The 26,150-nt window shown below is 39.2% G+C and overlaps 2 protein-coding genes across 4 annotated transcripts in view; one reads left to right on the top strand and one right to left on the bottom strand.

Moving 5' to 3' along the window:
- The window catches only part of GTF2E2 (general transcription factor IIE subunit 2), an 83,101-nt gene extending 56,957 nt beyond the window's left edge, over positions 1-26,144 (bottom strand). Inside the window, exons 1-2 of the mRNA XM_008060309.1 lie at positions 26,136-26,144; positions 20,480-20,649 (exon numbers count right to left, since the gene is read on the bottom strand). Coding sequence (XP_008058500.1) covers positions 20,480-20,645 — 166 coding nt within the window. The 5' untranslated portion in view covers positions 20,646-20,649; positions 26,136-26,144. The remainder of the gene's footprint in view (positions 1-20,479; positions 20,650-26,135) is intronic.
- SMIM18 (small integral membrane protein 18) lies at positions 1,421-10,886 on the top strand. 3 transcript variants are annotated; one of them, XM_008060308.2, is made up of 4 exons: positions 1,425-1,464; positions 9,520-9,577; positions 9,830-9,853; positions 10,213-10,886. In XM_008060308.2, the coding sequence occupies exon 4, from the start codon at positions 10,250-10,252 to the stop codon at positions 10,535-10,537; it is 288 nt and encodes a 95-aa protein (XP_008058499.1). In that variant the 5' UTR covers positions 1,425-1,464; positions 9,520-9,577; positions 9,830-9,853; positions 10,213-10,249; the 3' UTR covers positions 10,538-10,886. The 3 variants fall into 3 exon arrangements, with proteins under 3 accessions (XP_008058498.1, XP_008058499.1, XP_021569188.1); XM_008060307.2 differs by lacking the exons at positions 9,520-9,577; positions 9,830-9,853 and having other exon boundaries at positions 1,421-1,464; XM_021713513.1 differs by lacking the exons at positions 1,425-1,464; positions 9,520-9,577; positions 9,830-9,853 and adding an exon at positions 7,393-7,409.
- Positions 26,145-26,150: the final 6 nt, after the last annotated feature.

The following is a 26,150-nucleotide window of genomic DNA, read 5'->3' as shown; positions in this document are numbered from 1 at the left end:
TCTACCATGTTTTCATCGTTTGTTTACCATACAAATGACCAATTAATGATCCACATACAGTTTTGCTTAACAAATAGGCCATGATTACCAGCTTGACAGTTACTCCAAGAAGTGTGCATAAAATCTCTTAAATTAATTTTTCCCCCTTCCTTTTCTTGCATTACTTGTTCACCAGTTTAATATTACCTCCAAGAAGGAGGAAGAGAACCAGTATTTGTACTGGCATTGCTCAATGCCATGCATAGTAAACATTCAACAAACATATATTGAATGAATGTAGTAAGTATATTCCCATGTATGCTTTTATGGCCCCAAAAACTAATGTACCAATTTATCTACAATTTTTAAAACATAACAAGCATTTACCCAGCCTGCTGCTCTTGTAACAACCACTCTCACAATTAAAAACCTTGATTCTGGCCAGGTGAGGTGGCCCATACCCATAATCCCAGTATTTTGGGAGGCCAAGGTGAGAGGATTGCCTGAGCACATGGGTTGGAGACCAGCCTGGGCAACTTGGTGAGAACGTGTCTCTACAATAAAACAAAAAATTAGCCGGGTGTGGTGGCATGCACCTGTGGTTCCAGCTACTAGGAAGGCTGAGGATGAAGGATCACCTGAGGCCAGCAAGTCGAGGCTGCAGTGGCCATGAGCATGCTACTGCACTCCAGACTGGGCAACAAAGTGAGATTCCAACTCAAAAAAAAACAAACAAAAAAAAAACTTGATTCAGTTATGTTTAGACCACAAGTCTAATACACTATACACCATAACTAAAAACATTCTGTCTCTAAACAGCCAACTGGAAATGACTTTGCCATTTAAATTTCATAGACTGCTTTTTAATTGTAGGTAGTGTATTTAACTAAACGAACTCTCTTCCAACTTGCAGAGCTGAAAACCAATCCTTTTCCCTCAAATTCCTCCTAAATCAAATCACCACAAGGAAATAACCACTTCCAGAAGGCAAAATTTATATATGGAACAAGTAATGAAAGAAAAGGATGAAAAAAGAAAATTTAATTTATGAGATTTTTATGCACACTTCTTGGAAGAAATATCAAGCTGGTAAACATGGACTATTTGTTTCCTAGGTTACTACATCTCCCGACATTATCTTCTGCCCTAGCGCTGAAGTATTCACTGAAGGATCTGAAATTTTACAGTTTAAACCCTAAGGAATCATCAATTTGTTAGTAACTCACAAATTCCTATCCAGGAATTTAGCTTAAGAACAAAAAAATAAAGGAAAAGTGGTGGCAGTCGATATCTGAGACAGTTCTATTCAAGTTTATGAATGATTTACTCTTAAGGGTGGCAGGACTTAATGCAAATGAACACAGAGGAAACTGTCAGCTGCATTGTGATTCAACCAATAGAAGCACAGCTCCATCTTGGCTGTGCACTAGACTGCATTACAAACAGACGATACCATCGCTTCAACAGCATCCTCTCAGACAAGAGGTAGGTTTATATGATCTTTTTTATTTAGTGGTACATGTTCTTATGATGCAACAGAAAAATATTTTACCATGAAAAACAAACCAGAAAGCTTTGTTCCTACTAAATACACAAAAAGGCAACGTATTCATTTCATTGCTTGGTAGAATTTTATTATGAAAATATGAAGCCTGCCTTGTGCTATTTGATAAGCACCCTTACCATCTGTGCCTTAATGGAAAATTCATTACATTTTACATGAACCTGATCTACATCCAGACCTTAGAGTAAACCAAAAGCATTTGCTGTTAACTGGTTACTTCTAATTTCATTTTCTCTGAGCGATTTCATTTCAGCAGTTTGGTCTGTCTTAACAAAGGATTTTTCTTAAAGAAAAATCTAGACTAGAAGCGAATCCTGGACTAAAGCTTTCTGATCATATATGCAAATTATACTGGTAAAAAGCAGTTACTTACAAAAAAGTTTGCTATATTTTAACAAATATGACAAAAGAGTTCTAAATTATTTTTATTCGACTTTGAGTATAGATACAGAGAATGCCAAGAAATTAACATTGTGATTTTTATATAAAAATAAAAAGATCATAAAGGTATCATTATGTGGGCTACATTATACTATAACCAAAGAGATCATTCAGAATGCTTCAGACTTTCTTAATGTTTTAATTAAAAATAATACTTCACAATGAAATTTGTCTTACTATAATATACAAGTCATGCTATTATTAAACAAGTCTTTTAAAATAGTCTTTTATATTTGATAAGCCACAAAAATAAATATTTATCACAGAATTTAAATATAATGTTGAAGTTATTCTCAAACCAATCCTCAAAATAAATACAGTCAATATTTTTTATAAACTGCTTTTTAAAATAAATATATATCCTATGGAAGGAGGGTAAGCACCTTCCTAGATAATAAGATTGTTTTCATAGCTCAGAGCAACCATATCTACTAAAAATTAGTATCAACTGCTGTCCAAATTTCTAAGCATAATTATTATAAGTATTCAAGCATGAAAATATAATTATTTAGTAGCTGCTAGAGCTCCAGGATACATACTATAACCACTAACCTAAAGATCCAACTTCTCCCCTTTACCTTGCTGGTAATTTCATTTAATCTTAAAAGGTTCCCTTTTTTTTTCTTCATAATTTCTATTCCTTCTATTTCTTAGCAAGCATTCAGCTAGCGTGAGCAAAGTATCCCTTGCAAAACCCCAAGGTTGCTGTAACAAGATATTAGGTCTCTCCAGGTTCAGCACAATGAGGTTAATTACCTAGAAACCATTCCTGCTTGCTATACAAAGTACAGAGCACCAAAAAAGTCTCAGATAAAATACAGTAACTGTCAAATGAAAGTTAACTTACAACTCAAATTTCAGGTAAATTGTAAATAGAAATTCCTACCAACTACATTGTTTTAACATTCTATCATCAGTCTACATTTTTTAAATCTGTAGTATATCCACAGTTAGCACAGACAGAGGCTCATTGCACTTCACCAAGTGAATAGAGGCATGGTCTATCTCAGAGAGTTCCAGAGGTTAAGTTGAGTGAGGTGCTCTATATTTAAAGGTTACTATGATTAACTGATCATATTTCAAAGTGATACCTTTAAAGGCACTAGAGAATTCAATCCAAAGGCGTTTACCATAAATATAGCAAAAGTATATAGTTTTATTCTGATCTGGCAATCCAAGGTTCCAGAACAGGTCCAGTCCTATCCTCATAAATATTCCACTGAGGACTTTTGAAATAGGAGGGAATATATCAACAAAAATAGAAAGCAAAATATAAATAAAAAACATATGATAAAAAAACTATGTTATTTAAATACTTTAAAGCTCTTCATTCCTGTAACCAAATGTTAAAGGGGAAGGGGGAGAAAACCAGAAAAGTACAAAAGTACAAAAAAGTACAAAAAAGTACAAAGCCGGGCTCGGTGGCTCAGCCTGTCCCACGCCTTGGGAGGCTGAGGTGAGTGGATTGCCTGAGCCCGCGGGTTCGAGACCTGCCTGGGCAACTTGGCGAGACCTCACCTCTACAATAAATAAAAAAAAAAATCAGCCGGGCATGGTAGCGCATGCCTGTAATTCTGGCTACTCGGAAGGCTGAGGCGGAAGGATCGCCAGAGCCCAGCAGGTCGAGGCTGCGGTGGCCGGGAGCAGCCACTGCACTCCAGTCTGGGCAACAGAGTGAGACTTCAACTCAAAAAAATCAAACAAAAACAAACAAAAAAAAAAGTGCTATTCTACTCTTTTTTAAAACAATTTTCTCCTGATTTACATAAAGCATGTTTACAGCATTTGCTTTATATATCTCACATTTTAATTTTAAAAATACAATCTCAGATCGGGGGAAATCCTAATGGTATATTTCTTTCTGCATAACTAATTGTGCCTAATGCATCAAAATAAGATTTAGTCCTAGCCGAGCTCAGTGGTTCAGCCTGTAATTCCGCGCCTTTGGGAGGCTGAGGTGAGTGACCCGCCAGCGCGTGCTTGTAGTTCCAGCTACTTGGAAGGCTGAGGTGGAAGGGTCGCCGGAGACCAGCAGGTAGAGGCTGCGGAGGCCGGGAGCGGCCACTGCACTCCAGTCTGGGCAACAGAATGAGACTCCAACTCAAAAAAAAAAGAAAAAGATTTAGTCTTGCTGGGCGCAGTGGCTCAAGTCTGTAATTCCAGGACTTTGGGAGGCCGAGGTGAGAGGACTGCCCAAGCCCATGGGTTCGAGACCAGACTGGGATACTTGGCGAGACCTCATCATTACAATAAATCAAAAACTTAGCCAGGCATGGTGGCATATGCCTGTAGTTTCAGCTACTCGGAAGACTGAGGCAGAGGGATCACTTGAGCCCAGCAGGTCGAGGTTGCGGTGGCCATGATCATGCCACTGCACTCCAGCCTGGGTGACAGAGTGAGACTCCAACTCAAAAAAAATTTAAAAACAGGTAAGACTTAGTCTTTATCCTAAATATAACACAAAAAATTACTAGAGTTCTATTGTACATTGAAATAATACACATTAAATTTTTTTTTTTGAGTTGGAGTCTCACTCTGTCGCCCAGACTGGAGTGCGGTGGCCGGCCTGCTGGGCTCCGGCGATCCTTCCGCCTCAGCCTTCCGAGTAGCCGGAATTACAGGCATGTGCTACCATGCCCAGCTGATTTTTTGATTTATTGTAGAGATGAGGTCTCGCTGCCCAGGCGGGTCTCGAACCCACAGGCTCAGGCAATCCACTCACCTCAGCCTCCCAAAGGCGTGGGATTACAGGCTGAGCCACTGAGCCCGGCTACACATTACATTTAAGATAGAAAATGACTCCACAGTATTAACTTTCTCTCAGATATACCCAGAAGCTAACTAAAGTATAAATAAATGTTCTGAGTTGTTCCTCAGTTGTCAACACATTCACAAGGGGCAAACTGTCATCATTTACAACATAAACCTAACCCACACACTAAGTTCCTAAACTGCCAGACACTTCCAGCAAAGTATACAAGTGCCTCTGAAGGCAGCATAAATTGCTCCCATAGTCATTACTTCAAGCATAATTATTATAAGCACTTTTGTGGGTGAATAAAGTATACAGTCTAATCAAATAAGTTTACTAAGCCTTATTTTAATTTTTTAGAATCCAGAAAACTTAATAAATGTATTATAGACACAAAACACAATAGAGTTTAAAAGCCAAAGGCAAGAAAAAGTACTTTTTACTTCTCCTTTTAAAGTAGATTATTTTGTTTTTAAATAAGTAATACACTCAAAAGGTTCGAAAACCAAAATAATATACAACCTATATATTGAGAAGTCTTACATATGTCTCTGTGCTTTCACTCATCCAATCACTGTGATTAATTTATTATAGATCCTCCCAAGATTTTTGTGCAGACACAAGCAAAAATATATATCATTTCCCCTTTTTGCTATACACACTGTCCTGCACCTTGTTCTTTTCATTTAACAACATATCCTAAAATCAGTTACCTTTGATTCAATTGTGTGGATATACTGTATTAAATTAACCAGAAAAATATTTCATTGATAAGTACAAGTTAACCTCAAATAGTTGAATTTAGTAATGTGCCTGCCTGTCTGCCTTCCTGACTGCCTTCTCTCTCTTTCTGTTTCTCTTTCTCCATTTATTTTTTTTAGGGGCAAGAGGATCTGAAAATATTTTAAGCAGTTCACTTATACCTCAAAAATAAACAGAATAAAACTTTCTAATCATTCTAAAATTTCATTTTGAAATGATAACAGTTCTTACAACTTCTCCCCAAAAGTCAATACAAACAAAAAAGGCCTGCTCATAACAAATTAAAATACAAAGTAATAACTTCAGTATCATTTCAATCAACTATGAGTTATAGATTTATATAGACAATTTCTAGGATAAAAGAAAGGAAAAAAAGGCAAAGGTTTATTATGCTAGGGAGATAGGATTATGAACGGAGCTCTTAATGTTTACTTATTTTAAATTGTGATAGCTGGACGCAGTGGCTGACTCCTGTAATTCCAACACTTTGGAAGGCTAAGGCGAGAGGATTACCTGAGCCCAGAGGTTCAAGACCAACTTGAGCAGCTTGACGAGACCTTTTCTCTACAATAAATAAAAAAACTAGCCGGGCTCAGTGGCTCAGCCTGTAATCCCACGCCTTTGGGAGGCTGAGGTGAGTGGATTGCCTGAGCCCGCGGGTTCGAGACCCGCCTGGGCAGTGAGACCTCATCTCTACAATAAATCAAAAAATCAGCCGAACGTGGTAGCACATGCCTGTAATTCCAGCTACTTGTAAGGTTGAGGTGGAAGGAACGCCGGAGCCCAGCAGGTTGAGGCTGCGGTGGCCGGGAGCGGCCATTGCACTCCAGTCTGGGTGACAGAGTGAGACTCCAACTCAAAAAAAAAAAAAAACTAGCCAAGCATGGTGGTGCATGGCTGTAGTTTCAGCTACTTGGATGGCTGAAGCAAAAGGATCACCTAAACCCAGCAAGTTGAGGTTGTGGTAGCCATAGCGTGCCACTGTACTCCAGCTTGGGTAACAGAGTGAGTTTGACTCAAAAAAAGAATAAAAATTAAAAAATAAAATTGTTGTAACAATGTTTTTGAAATCAATAGTAAAATAACATTTTAAGTTAACATAAATTCATTAATAAGGTGGATTAAACTAACTTGACAGGCACAATGTTAAGAAACAACTTCTCTCTACTCTCTTTTCTCTCCCTATCATCATTACCCTCATAGTTACTTCTAATGCCAGGTTTAGAAAAGAAACCTTCGAAAGAAATTCCTAGATTTTAAAAAGGGATCAACCAGGCCGGGTTCGGTGGCTCAGCCTGAAATTCCAGCACTTTGGGAAGCCGAGGCGAGGGGACTGCCTGAGCCCATGGGTTTGAGAGCAGCCCGGGCAACTTGGTGAGACCTCATCTCTACAATAAATCAAAAATTAGCCAGGAGTCATAGCACATGCCTGTAGCTCCGGTTATTTGGAAGGTTGAGGCAGAAGGATCGCCAGAGCCCAGCAGATCAATGCTGGGGTGGCTGTGAGCATGCCACTGCACTCCAGCCTGGGTGACAGAGTGAGACTCCAACTGAAAAATAAATTAGTTAATAAAATAAAAAGGAATCAACCTGAAGTCCTTAACAGAAAGTGCAAGGAATATGTCCATAAATACTGGCAAGGGCCTAAGTCAGCCCAGGTAGAATGATTAGACAGCCCCTCCAGCAATTCTTCCTATTTACCTAGGCACACAAGTGGTACTGTACTCTACTTCTCAAAGGGTCTACTCTTCCTCCACTCTCTCATTAGCTCTGTTAATCAAAACAAACCTGAAATCCATTTACACTCAAGTAAAAATAACTGTAATAACATGTTTTACCTCTTGCAGGAATATCTGCATTTTGGCAGTGCTAAAAATCTTCAAGGAGCTCCAAAAGCTGAATATTTTTAAGGTATTTTAGTGTAGGGGTTTGTGCATGTTACTACTCTATTTGGGAGGTTGAGTCTAAAAGAAACTAACTTTTGTCTCCATCTAAATAAGTTCCTATGAGTTATCTGAATTATTTGTGTGCATGGTGCACAGAATCACAGGCAGCAACAAGGCAGAGGCTGAGGGATAGCCTATCAGAAAACTCACATCACACAACTTCAAGGGGCACCACTTATGTCGTATTCTCCATGAATGGCACCCTACAACACAGTATGAATGGTGCTCCCTGGAGTTGTACAAATTAGCAGCCCTGCTTTCTATAAGAATGTGCTCTGAAGACAAAATGCAAAGGATAAAAGGGTACTTTTGTAAGGCTGGGTCTACAGATATAGTCTGAGAATACTGTAAATGTAATAGGAAGTTACATACCTATGTTCCACACCAAGCATTTTTGTCTGTCCCTGAAAAAAGCAATTGATTTGATTACCGCCCATTAGTGCGTCTAACTTCAAGGTGAAGAGTCACCAAACACTATAAAACTGAAGAATTCTTAAATGCAAAAAGAAAGCATGTATTTAAGTCTTTACTTCTGGCCTCATGTCATCAACTTAACCTTCAAAATACAGGAAATAAGAAAGGAAGGAAGCAAGTCCATCCAAAGAGATAAGACAATTTGCCAAGCAAACTTGATTCAAGAAAAAAAAAAGCTTAGAAAACATCATTTTATCAACTTCAAAGTTACAAAACTTTATTAAGAAATTTAAAGAATCATATTGTTATGGTTATGAGTTTTTGGTGTTAAAATGGTATGATATCTGTATTTTTTTTTTTTTTTTGAGTTGGAGTCTCACTCTGTCACCCAGACTGGAGTGCAGTGGCCGCTCCCGGCCACCGCAGCCTCGACCCACTGGGCTCCGGCAATCCTTCCGCCTCAGCCTTCCAAGTAGCTACAGGCGCACGCTATCACGCCCAGCTCATTTTGATTTTTTGTAGAGATGAGGTCTTGCCAAGTTCCCTAGGCGGGTCTTGAACCCGGGGGCTCAGGCAATCCACTCACCTCAGCCTCCCAAAGTCATGGGATTACAGGCTGAGCCACCGAGCCCGGCTTGATGGCTGCATTTTAAAACAGAGTAATAAAAATTGAGAGATATATACTGAAATATTTCCAGATAAAGTGATGTTTGAGATTTGCTTTAAAATCACCCATAGGGTAGAAGCAAGTGGGTAGAGAAACAGATGGGTATTAAGAGCACATGGGAGTTCATTACGCTCTTTTTTCTTTTTTTTTTTTTTTTTTGAGCCAGTCTCACTCTTGTCGCCCAGGTTGGAAGGCAGTGGAGGGCTCACGGCCACTGCAGCCTCAATCTGCTGGGCTCAGGCGATCCTTCTGCCTCAGCCTTCCAAGTACCTGGAACTATGCCCGGCTAATTTTTCTTGACTTATTGTAAGAGATGAGGTCTCGCCAAGTTGCCCAGGCTCGTCACAATCCCATGAGCTCAGGCAATCCCCCTCAGCCTCCCAAAGTGCTAGGATTGTAGGTATGAGTTACCGCGCCCAGCCCAATTATACTCTTTTACTTCCTTACTTCCTTGAAGTTTTCATCAAATGAAATACACACTCACATATAAGGTATCTCTAGAATTTAGAAAAGTATTTGGTGCATAGTAGGCAATCAATAACCTTCTATTATAAAAATGAATAAAAGTTTGTTTACAAGTATGTAATAAAGGAAAAGCATACAAATGATAATAAATTAAGGAAGTGAAACAATGTTTTTTATCTTATTTCCTCAAATCTTTAATTCTTACAGTCCTATTTAAGTATCAACAAGTATCAGGTCAACAAGTGCTAAAATTAATGCAACAATACTGAAACTTTAACTCACTAGTTTATTTTGTGGAATGGAATAATAATTTAATAACTCATACCTTTGGGAGGGCTAAATTTGTCTGTTTTTAAAAATATTACTGTCCATGAGTTGTTTAAGAATAAGAAATATTTAAGACTATCATCTACATAAAAATATTCCCAAGATTAAAATCTCTTCACAGGCAACCTTAACCTAAAACCTTATTATCCTTATTCTGAAAATTGTCATTATTTGGCTTCTTTTTCTATTATTTTTCACTCAGCCACTATTTCCTGATTCAGATCACCTGTTACTGAAGTTTAAAGAAGTGAAAATAAGAGGCAGAAAGGGAGAGGACTGTCTGAGCCCGCAGGTTTGAGACCAGCCTGGGCAACTTGGCGAGACCTCATCTCTATAATAAATCAAAAAATTAGCTGAGCATGATGGTGCACACCTGTAGTTCCCACTACTTGGAAGGCTGAGGTGAAAAGATTGCCTGAGTCAAGCAGGTCGAGGCTGTTGTGGCAGTGTGCATGCCACTGTACTCCAGCCTGGGCGACAGAGTGAGACTCCAACTTAAAAAAAAGAGAGAGAGAGGAATTCACCAAACCAAAAAGGTGAGACAAACCCATTAGGATAATGACAAAAGCCCTTAAAAACAATACAAGCTTTTGTAGATAACAGGTTACTGACCACTGCTTTAGTCAAGTTTTAAAGCAATTCAGTTAACATTTTTCCTCTTCCATTGGCAGCTACAAATATTTATCTAACAAATAATATATTAAAAACAATAGAGTATCGTTTACAAGGTATATTGCCACAGATACACACAAACTTCAAAAAATATCATTCAGGTATTAATTAAGATTCATGTTGTTGCCTATATAAATTTACTAAGAAATTTTAGTGCCAAGATTTGAAAGGACAAATATGTGGTTTGGTTACATATATTCATTTTCTACCTTTTTTTTTATAGATCCAAAAAAGCAATACAAGAAGTGGAATCTCTAAAAATGGCTTCCAGTCACTGGAACGAAACCACTACCTCTGTTTATCAGTACCTTGGTTTCCAAGTTCAAAAAATTTACCCTTTCCATGATAACTGGAATACCGCCTGCTTTGTCATCCTGCTTTTATTTATATTTACAGTGGTATCATTAGTGGTACTGGCTTTTCTTTATGAAGTGCTTGACTGCTGTTGCTGTGTAAAAAACAAAACTGTGAAGGACTTGAAAAGTGAACCCAACCCTCTTAGAAGTATGATGGACAACATCAGAAAACGTGAAACTGAAGTGGTCTAGCACTCTACAGAAGACAAGGAAAATCTCTGACAACAGCTCAACCTCTTCCGAGAAAAAAGAAAATCTTCTGAAGCCAACCACTATTATGAAACGGATTTAGACTTTGAATGGTTAAAAGATTTCTAATAGATGGGAAAAACAAGTTAATTATGCACTGTTTGTGTGTGTATCCCTTTCATTAAATATACAGTAAAACTTCATAAATGTGAATTTACCAATCTATTTGACACTTCAAAAACAAGATAAACAATTCCTAGAATTCCATATTGAGCAGCAAAAGGTAAGCTGGAAAACACAAGCAAAGCTAATGATGCTAGAATAATTTTATGTCTAAACAATTCATGTAGACCAAAAAAATAGCTTCCGGTAACAAAAATGCTATTTAAAATCTGTTTCTAAATCCAAAGTAAAATACTTCTACTTATACACCAAGTCCATACTTATTAAAAAGTAATATTTTCCAGTCAGGCACAGTGGCTTGCATCTATAATCCCAGCACTTTGGGAGGTCGAGGCAGGAGGATTGCTTGAGCCTATGAGTTTGAGACCAGTCTACGAAACATAACAAGAACTTGTCTCACAAAAAATATTTTTAAAAAATTAGTCAGGCATGGTGGCATGCACCCACAGTGTCAGCTACTCGGGAGGTTGAGGTGGAAGCATCGCCTGAGCCTAGGAGGTCGAGGCTGCAATGAACCATGGTCATGACACTGCACTCCAGCTTGGGAGGCAGAGTGAGACCCCAACTCAAAAAAATATATTTTCTAATTTATTAAGGAACACATACACACACACACACACACACAGGGGTGCCAAAAAAAAATGTATACACATTTTAAGTGATGTTAAGAGATGTTTGCCGAAATCAGAAGTGTCTGGATGCTGATGGTAACCACTTTGAGCATCTCTTGCAATTGCACAAGTCAAATGTGACTTGTAGTTAACTTACTGAGTATTACAATTTTAATACAGTTTTTTCCTTTCTTAAAGTGGGTATACTTTTTTGGCACTCTCTGTGTGTGTATGTATGTGTATATATTCACATTCAAAAAAGGTAAGATAACTGAATCAGAAAAGATTGTTAAAATAAAAAAGTAAAAGGACCACTCAACACCTGCTGAGAAATAGGGCAGTTTTATGTCTTGGAATTCTAAGGGTCATACAGATACATTTTATGACCTTAACACTGTTTTGCTATCATTCATGAGCAAAACAAAGCATTCTTTTAACCATTACCCTACCCTTAAGTCAGAAATGCCACTCCCAAAAATTTATGCTGAAAAATAAGTTAAAAAGAAAAAGCTCAAAGTACAAAGATGCTTACAACAGCATTACTCAAAATAACAAAAAATTCAAAATAATTGAGCCTTTAACTAACTAAATGTGGCACATCAACTTAATGAATCACTAAAAAGCTACATATCAAATAGAAAAATATTTTATATGTAAAGTGAAAAATAAATTCAGAATACCAAACTTTTAATTCAATTATAGAGTATATTAAAAGCAAATAAACATGAGTAAGGCCTGAAAACAAATATGTAAAATTAGAATAACTGGTATGTTAAAAGGGCTGTGAGAACAAAAAGAGTGCTAGAGGTTGTAAAAGACTTCCTTTTTATCTCCAAGGCTGATGGAATTTTTTTTGTGCCACAAATAACTATGAGGAGGCACAGTGGCTCATGCCTGGAATCCCAGCACTCTGGGAGTAAGAGGCAAGAAGATGGCTGGAGCCCAGGAGTTTGAGACCAGCCTAGGCAACATAGCAAGACCTTGTCTATGGGTGACAGAATAAGACCCTGCCTGACTCAATCTAGCTGAGGCTAGAGGATGACTTGAGCCCAGGAGTTGGAAACCAACCTAGGCAACATAGTGAGACCTCGACTCTACATAAAATTAAAAAATTAGCAGGGTGTGGTGGCAGGCACCTATAGTCTCAGCTACTCAGGATGCTGAGGCAGCAAAATTGCCTGAGTCTAGGAGTTTGAAGCTGTGGTATGCCATGAGCATGCCACTGCACTCCAGCCTGGGCAACAGAGACCACAATTCAAGTAAAAGAAAAGAAAAGAAAAGAAACACAGGCCGGGAGTAGTGGCTCATGCCTATAATCCCAGTACTTTGGGAAGCCAAGGCAGGACTGCCTCAGCCTAGGAGCCTGAAACTAGCCTAGCCAGCATAGGAAGACCGTGTCTCTACAAAAAAGTCAAAAAATTAGCTGAACGTAGTGGCACGCACCTCTAGCACCAGCTATTCAGAAGGCTGAGGCAGGACGACCACTTGAGCACAAGAGTTTGAGGCTGCAGTGAGCCATCATCGTGCACCAGCCTGGGCTACAGAGTAAGACCCTGATTCAAAAAAAACCACAAATAACATAACCAACTTTCAAAGGACTTGTGAAATGCAGGTCTTTGGTAGCCAAAAGCTGTTCTGAGCACTGTTAAAACTACCTATGTTTTCATAAACTTTGGGGTGCTTATCATAGATGGGAAGTACACAGGTTCTTTAATAACTAAATTTTTTTGGTAATGTACCCTATCAACTTTTCCCCTACCCTAGCCTGCAACTTATTTAGCCATTCAACAAATATTTACTGAGTGTTTACCATGTGTGAGAGCTTAGATCAGATACTGAGGGAAGAGTGGCAAACAAGTAATCGTAAAATCATAATAGTGCACAGCAAGAGCTTTGTTAGGAAGAGTGAGTGCTACAAGAACTCAAAGATTAAGCACTGAATTCAGATTGAGGAAGGGGACAGTATGACTTTAAGGTGAAACCTAGAAGAATAGGAGTTAACTAAAAGAAAAAGGGAAGAAGGTTTAAAAAAAGAATGTTCTGGGTACAGGAAATAATATGAGCACAATCCAAAATGCAAGAAAGAAAAGCATGTTAGAGGAGCTACAAGTCAGTATCCCTAGGACAGAGTACAACAACAGTGAGCTGTAATGCCTAAGAGGTAAGTAGAGACCAGGTCATGTGGGCTGCAGTAATAGATGGACTTTGTCTGAAAAGCAATGATAATTGGCTTAAGTAAGCTGAGAGGGACATGATCTGATTAGAAAAATCACAAACCAGCTGGGCTCGGTGGCTGAGTCTGTAATCCCGCGCTTTGAAAAGCTGAGGTTTAAGACCCGCCTGGGCAACTTGGTGACCTCATCTCTACAAAAAATCAAAAAATTAGCTGGGCATGGTAGCGTGCAACTGTAGTTCCAGCTACTTGGAAGGCTGAGGCAGAAGGATCGCCAGAGCCCAGCAGGTCGAGGCTGCAGTGGCCAGGAGTGTGCCACTGCACTCCAGTCTGGGCAGCAGAGTGACACTCCAACTCAAAAAAGAAAGAAAGAAAAAGAAAAATCACTAACCACTGTATGAAGAACGAATAGGAAAGAAGCTAAACCAGGAGACCTGGTAAGCAGTTAATCCAGGAAGCCAATGAGAGTGGCCGCAACTCGGGTGACATGGTAGTCTTTAGTGTTTACACCCAATATTTCCAGTTCTCCTCGTTAAGGAAAGGTTGCACTTTAGGAACCTCCTATGGTTGGGTATGGCCTCGTGACTAACTCTGGTCAGTGAGCTGCAAGAGGATGTCATATGTATCACTTCCTAGCCAGAGCATTTAACTGTGAGTGTAAGATGTTCCAGAGCTCATTTTCCCTCTAGCACAGAAACCAGAAACATGTGAGCTATCAGCTGCTTTGTCACCCTAGGTACTTGAATGATTATAACTAGCTGAAACTCCTGTCAACTCATAATTAAAATGTGGTATGAAAGAGAAATAAGCCTTTGGTGTTAAGACACAGATTTTTGGGATTGTTACCACAACACAGTTTACCCTATACTGTCTGGCCATCCAAAAGAGATTGGATAACCCTGGCCAACCAAGAGAAGTAAAGCCCTAACCAGATTCTTCCTGCTGTTGAATGAAATCTGTTTGTGCAGAAGATGAAATTCACTGTAGCCAAAAACTACAAAAAGCAAAGACATTCTTAAGCAGGCAAAGGAACTAGGCCCCAAAATGGCTGTGTTAATGTTTAAAACAGTTTTTAAAATTGTGTTTACTATGAGTTAATTCAATGTAAATTTTGCTGGAATGAGATTAAACCTAATGTATATGCTTATAAGCATGATAGGCCTGCTTTGATTTAAAAAAATTAGCACTGCCTTAAGATCAGTTATTAAAATAACTTGAAGAATATCTAACAAAATGACATCAATAAAAATTAATATTGCTACATTTTGAAGTAGTTAAATAAATCTGCTGTGAATTAAACTATATTTCCCTTGTTTAAAAGATAATAGTCTAAGAGTAAACTAAACCCAAAGTAAGCAGAGAGAAGGAAATAATATATACTAATGTGGAAATAAAAGAAATTCTTAAGAAAAACAGAAAAACCAAGCTGTTTTCAAAGTTGGTTTTTGAAAAGACCAACAAAATTGATTAACTTTAGTTACACTGATCAAGAAACAAAAGGAGAAAATACAAATTTCTAAAATAAAAAAAAGAGGGGGTATCAATACTAATATTACAGAAATCAAAAGGAATCTAACGAAATACTTTGTAAAACTTTAACCAATGTAAATGATAAAATGAACAAACTCCTAAAAAGACATAAAGTATCAAATTAACTCAAGAAGAAACAGAAAACCCAAACAGCCATATAAGAAGAAATTCTTACAAAGAGTTTTCCATAAATGAAAGCTCAGGCCCAAATGGCTTCACTAGTGAATACTCCCAAACATTTTAACCCATTGCACTTGGAGACATCTTGTTAGACCACATACCAGCAACTTGACTGCACTTTTTTATGAAATAGAAAAAAATGAATCACCTCATATTAAATAGTATAGTGTTGAAATCAATGATTTTATAGCAATAGTAGCAGGTTTATAATGAAATCCTGGACATTGAAAACTTGTTTATGACCCAAAAAAACAAAATTTTAGCTTTTTTAAATGTGTGATAATGTGTGAAACATGCATTGCAGGTTCATTGATACATGTTGTGGAATAGTAATTTGTTTGATGTCTGTCACCTGGTGTTTTTCTATTTGAACAGACAATGCAGTCTCACTTTCTTCCTCCCACATAAATAATATGTAATTTATTGTCCAGTCTGTTGTTCGAAGACGATGTGGAATGACACACTCATGATTCCTAAAAACCACTTCTCAACTGATCAAACAGAAACTTGACAAATTTCAAATGGGACACAGGCTCTTTTTTTTTTTTTTTTTTTGACGCTCAGTAACATATTTCCCCGAAAAAAGAATTTCCTCCATCATTTTAAACATTTTTACAAAAAATGGTATGTAGAAGCTTATTTATCCACACAATCCACACAGCTCATATTTGCAATATAATTCAGAATCATTTCAGGTTTTTTGACTGACATATTTCCACCAAGTAACGTATTTATGGTAGATTTCATTCCTGCATGATTCCAAGTGCTGAGAATTGTAATGATCCCTTTGTCCTTCCACACAAGAAGCATAAGATTATTTTTCCTATACACTACTGTTTTTTTTTTTCATTAAAACTTTGGTTTTTTGGCTGGGCACAGTGGCTCATGCCTGCAATCCCAACACTTTGGGAGGCTAAAGTGAGAGGACTGCCTGAGTCCAGGGGTTCAAGACCAGCCTGGTCAATTTGGTAAGCCCTCGTCTCTACAATAAACCAAAAAATTATCTGGGTGTAGTAGTGCACACCTGTTAGGCTGAGGTAGAAGTATCGCCAAAACTACTAACACTTTCATCACTATCACTTTCTATTACATTTGCCCGTTTTCTTCTCGGTGGGATGATATCACTATCACTACTATCATTTTCTTCCACACCAAAGTTAATTTTTTTCTAACTTGTCTTTATAAAAGTCTAAATCTAACTCATCTTTGCTGCTGCTTATACTGTAACTCTCACTTTTGTCTTTTCATTTAGCCATTGTTCTGCAAACTAAATAGATAAAAATTTTCTTTTTTTTTTTTTTGAGTTGGAGTCTCACTCTGTCGCCCAGATTGGAGTGCAGTGGCCGCTCCCACCCACTGCAGCCTCAACCTGCTAGGCTTCCGCCTCAGCCTTCCAAGTTGCCGGAACTACAGGCGCGCGTTACCACACCCAGCTAATTTATTGTAGAGATGATGTCTTGCCAAGTTGCCCAGGCGGGTCTCGAACCCGCAGGCTCAGGCAATCCACTCAGCTCAGCCTCCCAAAGTGAGGGATTACAGGTTGAGCCACCGAGCCCGGCCAAAATTTTCTAATTGTAAACTACAAAATCATGAAATGAAATTTATCAAAAGAATACATTTCCAACTTAGTGCAGTTAGAGATATTTGATCTGTCCTGCTCGATACTTCAATATGATCTACCTTCAATTTCGAAAGTCTCTTTCTTTTAAGTCTACAGTAACCTACTTATCTATCTTTTCAAATTATGCCACATGATACAAAGGGTATATCCACAGCTACCTGTCTTCTACAAACACTCTTCATTGCTGCCTGTTACAAAAAAGTGTTGCCACCATTGTGAAAGCACTTCATACATTCTCTTTCTAGTGTATATTCCATCTCTTTATTTGCTTTTGTGAAATATGAATGGAAAAATTCAAAAAAAAAACAAAAACATTTTCTGAAAAATTTGCACTGGCATAAGTGTGTCCTGTATAATCACCAGCAATCCCTTTGTATCATCTGAGAGGGGACATGTAAGTGGTTTGCTAGATTTACGATGTCCCCTCAGAGGGAACATCCAAGTGTAAAGGGTTAAAAATGATAAAAAATCTTCACAAACTCTTTCAGAAAATAGAGGAACACTTCACAAATCATTTAAGGAGGGCAGAATCACTACTAGGCATCACAACAAAACAAAACTAAAGACCATGTCACTCGTGAATAGAGACACAAAAATCCCAAACAAAATACCACAAACTCAATACCACAACAAATAAAAAGGCTTAGACACCATAACCAAGTGGGATTTATTCCAGGAATGTAAGGTTGTCTTAACATCTGAAAATTAGTTACTGTTACTATAACATATTAATAGAATACAGGACAAGAACAACACAGTCATCTCATTAGTTACAGAAAAAGAATCTGATAACATCCAATGCTCACATATGATTAAAAACTCTCAACAAACTGGAAATAAAGGGAACTTCTTCAACCTGGTAAAAGAAATCTACAAAAATCTGCAGGGACATAATATACATAAAAGACTGAAAGATTGAATACATTCCTCCTAAGACCAGGAACAAGGCAAAGATGCTACTTCCCCGACTCAACATCAACCAGTTAGTACACACAAGTACAAAAGAAATAAAAAGTGTCCATACCAGAAAGAAAGCTGTTATTATTTACAGATAACATAATTTCGAAGTAAAAAACTAAGAAAATTACCAGACATAAAAAATGAGTTCAGCAAGATTATAGAATATAAGATCAATGTATAAAAATCTACTATATTTCCATATGCTAGCAATGAACAGTACAAAAAAAAACACAAATTAGGAAAACAATTTCATTCACAAGTGTGCAACTGAATAAAAAATACTTAGTAATAAATTTAACAAAATGAGGCTGACTCATACATTAAAACACAAAATATTGCAGAAAGAAATTAAAAACCTAAGTAAATTAAAAACTATCCATTTACTGACTGAAAGACTTAATATTAAGATGATAATTCAAGGAAGATAAGGCAGGAGGATTGCTTGATGTCAAGAATTCAAGGCTACAGTGAGCTATGATTGTACTACTGCACTCCAGCCTGGGCAACAGAGCAAGATCCTGTCTCACAAAAAAAGGAAAAAAAAAAAAAAAGGAGAGTGGTGGAGAGTGGTGGAGGTACTGGTGTAAGGACAGACATAAAAGTCAATGAAATCAAAATGAGACTTCAAATAAACTCATTTATGGTCAAATGATATCTGACAAGGGTGCCAATGCAATTAAATAAGAGAAAAGATAGTCATTTCCAATAATAGTGCTGGGACAACTCAATAGCCACATGCAAAAAGATGAATTTAGACCCTTGTGCTAAACCAATCAGAAAATCAATCACAGACCTAAATGTAAGAGCTAAAACTATAAAGCTCTTAGAAGAAAACATTGAAGCAAATTTTCATGACTGTCGGTCAGGCAAATATATGACACCAAGAACACAAAAGATAAAAGGAAAAATTTGGTAAGATGGACTTGATCAAAATTTAAAAACTATTGCTCATTTAAAAAAAAAACAATTAAGAAGATAAAGCCAGGCATGGTGGCTCACGCCAATAATTCCAGCACTTTGGAAAGCTGAGGTGAGAAGATTGCCTGAGCCCACGGGTTCAAGACTGGCCAGGGCAACTTGGCGAGACCTCATCTCTACAATAAATCAAGAAAAATGAGCCGAGCATGGTAGCGCATGCCTGTAGTTCCGGGTACTTGGAAGGCTGAAGTGGAAGGATTGCCTGAGCTTCGACAGGTTCGAGGCTGCGGTGGTCATGAGCATGCCACTGCACTCTAGCCTGGGAAACAGAGTGAGACTCCAGCTCAAAAAAAAAAAAGAAGATGAAAAGAAAAGCCAGGTGCAATGGCTCACACCGGAAATACCAGCACTTCGGGGGGGCTGAGGCAAGAGGACTGCCTGAGCCCAGGGATTCGAGATCAGCCTGGGCAACTTGGCAAGACCTCATCTCTACAATCAATAAAAAAACTAGCCTGATTTGATGTCATGCACTACAGTTCTAGCTACTTGGAAGCCTGAGGTGGAAGGACTGCCTAAGCCCAGTAGATCAAGGCTGTGGTTGCTGTGAGCATGCCACTGCACTCCAGCCTGAGTAACAGTGAGAACCTAACTCAAAAACAAAAAAAGAAGATAATTTGTAAATATGTATCACATCAAGGAATTATACCTAGAATATACAAAGAAATTTCATAAATTAATAGGAAGAAGACAAATAACTCAAATTTTTTTTAATGGGCAAAAATCTTTAGACACTTTACCAATGTCAATAAGCACATGAAACAAAGATCAACATCATTAGTCATTAAGGAAATGCATATTAAACCACAATATTAATACCACTTCATATCCATTAGCAATCTCTATGATCAAAATGACAAGGAATGTTAAATGTTGGCAAGGATGAAGAGAAACTGGAACACCATAAATTGCTGCTAAGAACGTAATATGGCACATTTTAGTAGTCTCTTTAAAAATTCAATATAAATTTGCCACATGACCCGGAAATTCACTCCTAGGTATCTATCCAAGAGAAATAAAAACATGTACACAGACTTGTACATGAATGTTCATAGCAACCCTATTCAAAATAGCCAAAAAGTAGAAACAATCCTGATGTCCACTTATTGGTGAATAGATTTTTTAAAATCCATATAATGGAATACTCTTTAGCAATAAAATGGAATGAAGTACTGATACATACTACATGAATGAAACTCAAAAATAAGCTAAGTTGAAAAAAAAGTCACACATAAAAGGCCAATCAAACAAAATCATTACATGAAATGCCCAAAAAAGGCAAACATATAGAGACAGAAAGTAGATTATTGATTATCTAGGACTGGGGTAGAAACGGTCACTGCAAATAGGCACATAAGATCTTTTGAAGGTCATGGAAATATCCTAAAATTGGACTGCAAAACAGTTGCAAAATTCAGTAAATTGACTAAAAATCTTTTAATGGTATGTTTTTAAAAGTAAACTGTATAGTACGTAAATTAAGCCTCAATGAAGTTATTTTTCAAGTAAATAGTAGCCTAAATTTTAACTACAATTCTAGACTATTAACATCTTCAAAGCTTAAATTCTCTTACTGTCCTATTCTTAATATTTAACAAAGTACCTAACAATCAACCTGAACACTGAACTGAAAAATGAACTTCCCATAACTAAACGGTTTCCTGAATAATCTGAAACATAAAAACCAAACGGTCCTAAACAACTTTACTAACCAGAATTTTGTTTAGAGCCTGATGATCCTCCATGTTCTACCTTTGCTTTTTTCTTCTTTGATGATGACGACGATGACTCAGAAGACACTGAGCGTTTTTCTACTACAGGAGTGGAAAGAGCTCGCTTTTTGAACAGCTCCCTTTCTCTCAACAGGCTTGGATCCATAATGCTGCAAAAAAAAACCAATAAATACCTTGAGTACAGATTAAGATCACTCAAATCTTCATGCCAAATCCACAGATCTCACCAAGTTATTTCCCAAATAAAATTACCTGTTATTATTAGTTCCCTAGCACTTGTATTTATTCCTTTATTCATGCACTCAAAAAGTACTTAATAACTTACTGCTCATTATGGGGGGGGCAAAAGAACCCAGAATTATCCTTTGGAGGGTGAGCCCCATGTACTACAGACAACTTCCCTTGCTAAGTAAGTGTTCTAGGAACCCATCAGCATCAGTGAATCAGCTAGACTGTTATAAGAAGCTGCATTCAGTTTCAGTGAATTTTTTTTGGAGATTCTTTCAACAAGTTTGCCCATTTCCGGATGGGTGATTTAGGAGTGCACCTGCCCACACAGCGCTAGGTGTTCAGCAGTTTTTGACCAAAAGCAGCATGACCCCCTTGCCCCCTCCCATTCACCCAATCTCACGCCAGGTGACTATTTTTGTTTCTCTGGATGAAAAAAGTCCTCAAAGGGAAACGTTTGCTGAAGTGGAAGAAGTGAAACAAAAAATGGCAGAAGCCCTAAAAGGCATCAAAATTGACGAATTCAAAAAACTGTCTTGAGCAGTGGAAAAAGCATCTCGATAGGTGTATTGCAGCAAACGGAGAGTACTTTGAAGGTGACTGAAGTTTAAACATGTAAGAATAAAGACACAATTTTTTATAAATAAATTCCAGAGTTTTTTGAGTATGCCCCTTGTATGCCAAACACTGAACTAGTCAATAGAATAAAGAAGGCTGAGTGTGGTGGTTCACACCTGTAATCCCAGCACTTTAGGAGGACAAGGCAGGCAGATTGCTTGAGCCCAGGAGTTTGAGACCAGTCTGGGTAACACAGTAAGATCACATCTCTACAAAAAAATTAATAAATTAGTCAGGCATGGTGGTACATACCTGTAGGCCCAGCTACACGGGATTATGGCTGTGGAGAGCCATGATCATGCCACTGCACTCCAGCCTGGACAACAGAGTGAGACTTTGACTCAAAAAAAAAAAATTGAGATGTACTCTAAGGACAAAAGACACGCCAGATTTCAAAGACTTAGTACAAAGAAAAATACTGTTAAACTACTAATGAGATATGTCACAATGATTACATGTTAAAGTGTTAGTATTTTGGATATACTAGATTAAATAAAATATTAAAATTATTTTTACTAATTTTTCCTTTTTGAAAATTTTCCTACTAGAAAAAAAATTTTTTTTTTTTTTTTTTTTGAGTTGGAGTCTCACTCTGTCGCCCAGACTGGAGTGCAGTGGCCGCTCCCGGCCACTGCAGCCTCAACCTGCTGGGGTCCGGTGATCCTTCCGCCTCAGCCTTCCAAGTAGTTGGAACTATAGGTGCATGCTACCACGCCTGGCTAATTTTTTTGATTTATTGTAGAGATGAGGTCTCACCAAGTTGCCCAGGTGGGTCCCAAACCCACAGGCTCAGGTAGAAAATTTTTATTTACATGTGTAGCTAACATAATATTTCTGTTGGACAACATTGCTCTAGAAACATCAGGACTAACAGGAAGAAATTAGAAGGTAGACCTAGCTAGGTTTATTGCCAAAAAAGTGAACCATCAGAAATGTCTATAAATGAAACAGTATACTTTAAAAACTGAGGAACTCTCAATCAGTAAGAGGTTGGATTAATATTTGTTAGAAATGTCTACAGAAAATTTCTGATTTGGAGGGAGATAGGTTGGTTTTAGGCGTGTTTACTTTTTCCAGTTCTAAACCTCTATAATTCTAAGCAGTTTTAGTATAACCAAGGAAGCTACAGGTCTATCAAGAATTTTAAAAATTCCTCTCTTTTCTGAACTTTCCTTAGAACCCTGTAGAAATTCTAATAAAACAAATTTGACACTGTTAAGACCAGTGTTAACTTCAGAGGAAAAAGTCTCTATCTTATACTTTGAAAGATTTAAGCACAGGATCGTTGTTAAATGAACAATGAACAGGAAAATATCTCTAAACCGCTCTGGCCCCATTATTAGTTTTGGAAGCCTTTATTAAATGTCTTCTGTTTGTGAGGCCCTGTGCTATAAATTTTGATAGGTTACAGAAACATAAATCCTTGCCTGCAAACCACTTAGATTTGAGAAAATGAAAGCATTGAGTACCTAAACTAAAACACAGCGAAGCCAGGGGCAGTGGCTCACGCCTGTAAATTTAGCACTTTGGGAGGCAGAGGCAAGAAGACTGCCTGAGTCCAGGGATTTGAGACTAGCCTGGTCAGCTTGACAAGAACTCGTCACTACAATAAATCCAAAAAATTAGCCAGTTGTGGTGACACATGCCTGTGGTTTCAGTTACTTGGAAGGCTGAGGTGGACAGATCGCTGAAGCCCAGCAGGTTAACACTGGGGTGGCCGTGAGCGTGCCACTGCACTCCAGCCTGGGCAACAGAGTGAGACTTTGACTAAAAATTAAAATTAAAAAACCACGCAGTGAATAAATGTGAACTGGAGTGCTAAAAATTAAAAATATAAGTATTGATAAGGAAAAATCAAAGTGAACTTCAGTGAGGAGTGGTGGGTCACTGGGCCAGGGATCAAAGACCTGTCTTCTTTTTTTTTTTGAGTTAGAGTCTCACTCTGTCGCCCAGACTGGAGTGCAGTGACCGCTCCTGGCCACCGCAGCCTCGACCTGTTGGGCTCCAGCGATCCTTCCGCCTCAGCCTTCCAAGTAGCCGGAATTACAGGCGCGCGCTACCACGCCCAGCTGATTTTTTGATTTATTGTAGAGATGAGGTCTCGCTGCCCAGGCGGGTCTCGAACCCGCGGGCTCAGGCAATCCACTCACCTCAGCCTCCCAAAGGTGCGGGATTACAGGCTGAGCCACGGAGCCGGCTAGACCTGTCTTCTTAATTCCTAACAGTTTCAATTGCTAACAGTCACATGGACAGGCAATCCACAAGACCTTTCCACATTCAATTTCATTGTAAATAAAATAAGGACACTGCCAATGCTGTGCACATCTAGTCCCCCCCCCTTTCTTTTTGAGTCAATCTCATTCTGTAGCCCAAGCTGGAGTGCAGTGGCACACTGCTCACAGCCACCGCAGCCTTGAATTGCTGGGCTCAGGGGATCCTTCTGCCTAAGCCTTCCAAGTAGCTGGAACTACAGGCACACACCATCATGCCTGGCTAATTGATTATTTATTGTAGAGATGAGGTCTCGCCAAGTTGCTTAGGTTGGTCTCAAACCCATGGGCTTGGGCAATCCTCTCACCTCGGCTTCCCAAAGTGCTAGGATTACAGGCATGAGCTATCACGTCCAGCCAATTTAAGAACGAGAAAATGAGGCGGGTGCAGTGGCTCACACCTATAATCCCAGCACTTTGGGAGCCCACGGGTTCGAGACCAGCCTGGGCAACTTGGTGAGACCTCATCTCTACAATAAATAAAAAAATTAGCCGGGCATGGTGGTGCATGCCTGTAGTTCTGGCTATTTGGAAGGCTGAGGCGGGAGGATCGCCTGAGCTCAGCAGGTGGAAGCTGTGGTGGCCATGAGCTTGCCACTGCACTCCAGCCTGGGTGACAGTGAGATCCAACTCAAAAAAAAAAAAAAACGAGAAAAATGTTTGTTACAGTAATTTTTTAAATAGTTAAGCCATGTAAATATGTTATTTCAGTATTATTTTGAGTTGGACCTGAAAAGAAATAACAGAATGACCAATTCAGGAGTGAGAAGGCAGAGGCAACAAACAGACAGTAAACTCCTAAACAGGAAACATGTGCATCTGTTTATTTCTCCTTGCAAAGACAAGTCATTAACCCTGGCTTTTAATAATGACATAGGCCAGGGCGGTGGCTCCTGCTGTAATCCCAGCACTTTTGGAAGGCCAAGGCAGGGGAATCACTAGAGGTCAGGAGTTCCAGACCTGCCTGGGCAACATAGTGAGACACTGTCTCTACAAAATAATAAAAAAGTAAACGAGCCTGTGTGCCTGTAGTCCCAGCTACTGTGAAGGCTGAAGCAGGAGGACTGCTCAAGCCCAGGATTTAAGGCTACAGTAAGCTATAATCGCACACCAGCCTGGGCGACATAGCAAGACCTTGTGTCAAAAATAATAATAATAATAGGGGGTGGAAGGATGAAAAAGCACCTATTGAGTACAACGTGCACAGGTGGGAGTGGTGAGTACACTTAAAGCCCACACTTCTTTGCCACTATACAATGCAACCATGTAACCACAAAGCTCCTGAAATAAAGAAAAAAAATTAATATAATGACTTCAACAGATTTAAATAAGGTCACACAGTTTACAAAAACCTAAATGCTTACAGTATTTGATCCCCACAATTCTATGAGAGAGTATTAGTGCTATCAGCGTTATTCCTATTTTAAGACATGAAATCTGAAGTGAAGAAGTACGGTGAAGGTCACACAGCTGGAAGAACTGGGGCGGGACTCGAATATCCCGAGCCCCAAGTCAAGTGCTCCTTACACCAGAACTGGAATGCCCGTAAATGCCTTTAAAACAAAGACGACCTGTGTAGCTTGGGCACGTTCAATCGCATCTAGAGAAGTTTTCACTATGTCTGTCTTTCCCCCATCACGTGCTCCACCTAACTTTTCCTCCTTTTTCAAAGACTACTCAATATTTGTCCTGAGCTTTCCATCTCTGAACTGACCTGTGTAGCAGACAGGATAGATGTCACCATGTCCATTTTACATTTAAAAAACAAAACACAAAACAAAACGCCACCACGACTCAGGCAACAGACGGGTTCTTCAGTGGATGGATATGGAGGAGCCAAAACTTAAGCCACAATCTGCAGGATCGCTGCCCACGTTCCTTCCACCTTTCGACCTCTTTCTTTCAACCTTCCTACCTTCCCTCCCTCGTGCTACTTTCCCGGCCTCAGCCTCGGAGAAGCCACTGGCACCCAAGTACCCTGCTGCTACGGGCGGGCGGCAAACCGAGACACTCTTCTCACCTAAACGCCAGAAACGGAGAGGGAGGCGAGACGCCTTGGACTTCGCAGAAAACCACTACTACCCTTAAAGTTCAGGAATCACGACAAACCAGGGCTCAGAAAGGCGGCGTCACAACCAGTCCGTGTAGGAGCATCCAAATCGCCGCCTTGGGTTGGCCGGACCCCGTGTTCCCCAAAGTACACACGTACACGTACACACACACACACGGCTCGCTCGGCTACGGCCAGCGTGAACTTGGAGGAGAGGACGAGGCACCACGGCTCTCCGCTGCGAATTCTCCCTCTTTCCAACCCAAAAGTTTGCTCAATGAACCTCCGGCCTAAGGACAAAGCTCCCGGGGAATTGTTAGCGTGTGAAGTGCTGCGCGTGGAGAACCGAGCCCCAGGCGCCCGCGGGGCGGAGGACACGCTCCGTCCGCCCCGGCGGAGGCGGCGCTTCTAAGTCCCGAGAACAACAGGCCGGGGCTCCGCGCCCCTCACCCGGCGCCGCACCCCCTACCTGAGCGAGGGCAGC

The sequence above is a fragment of the Carlito syrichta genome, unplaced genomic scaffold (assembly GCF_000164805.1).
Source record: "Carlito syrichta isolate Samal-C Ts95f unplaced genomic scaffold, Tarsius_syrichta-2.0.1 Scaffold304591, whole genome shotgun sequence".
Taxonomy (NCBI): Eukaryota; Metazoa; Chordata; class Mammalia; order Primates; family Tarsiidae; genus Carlito; species Carlito syrichta.
This window is presented reverse-complemented; position numbering and strand designations above follow the sequence as displayed.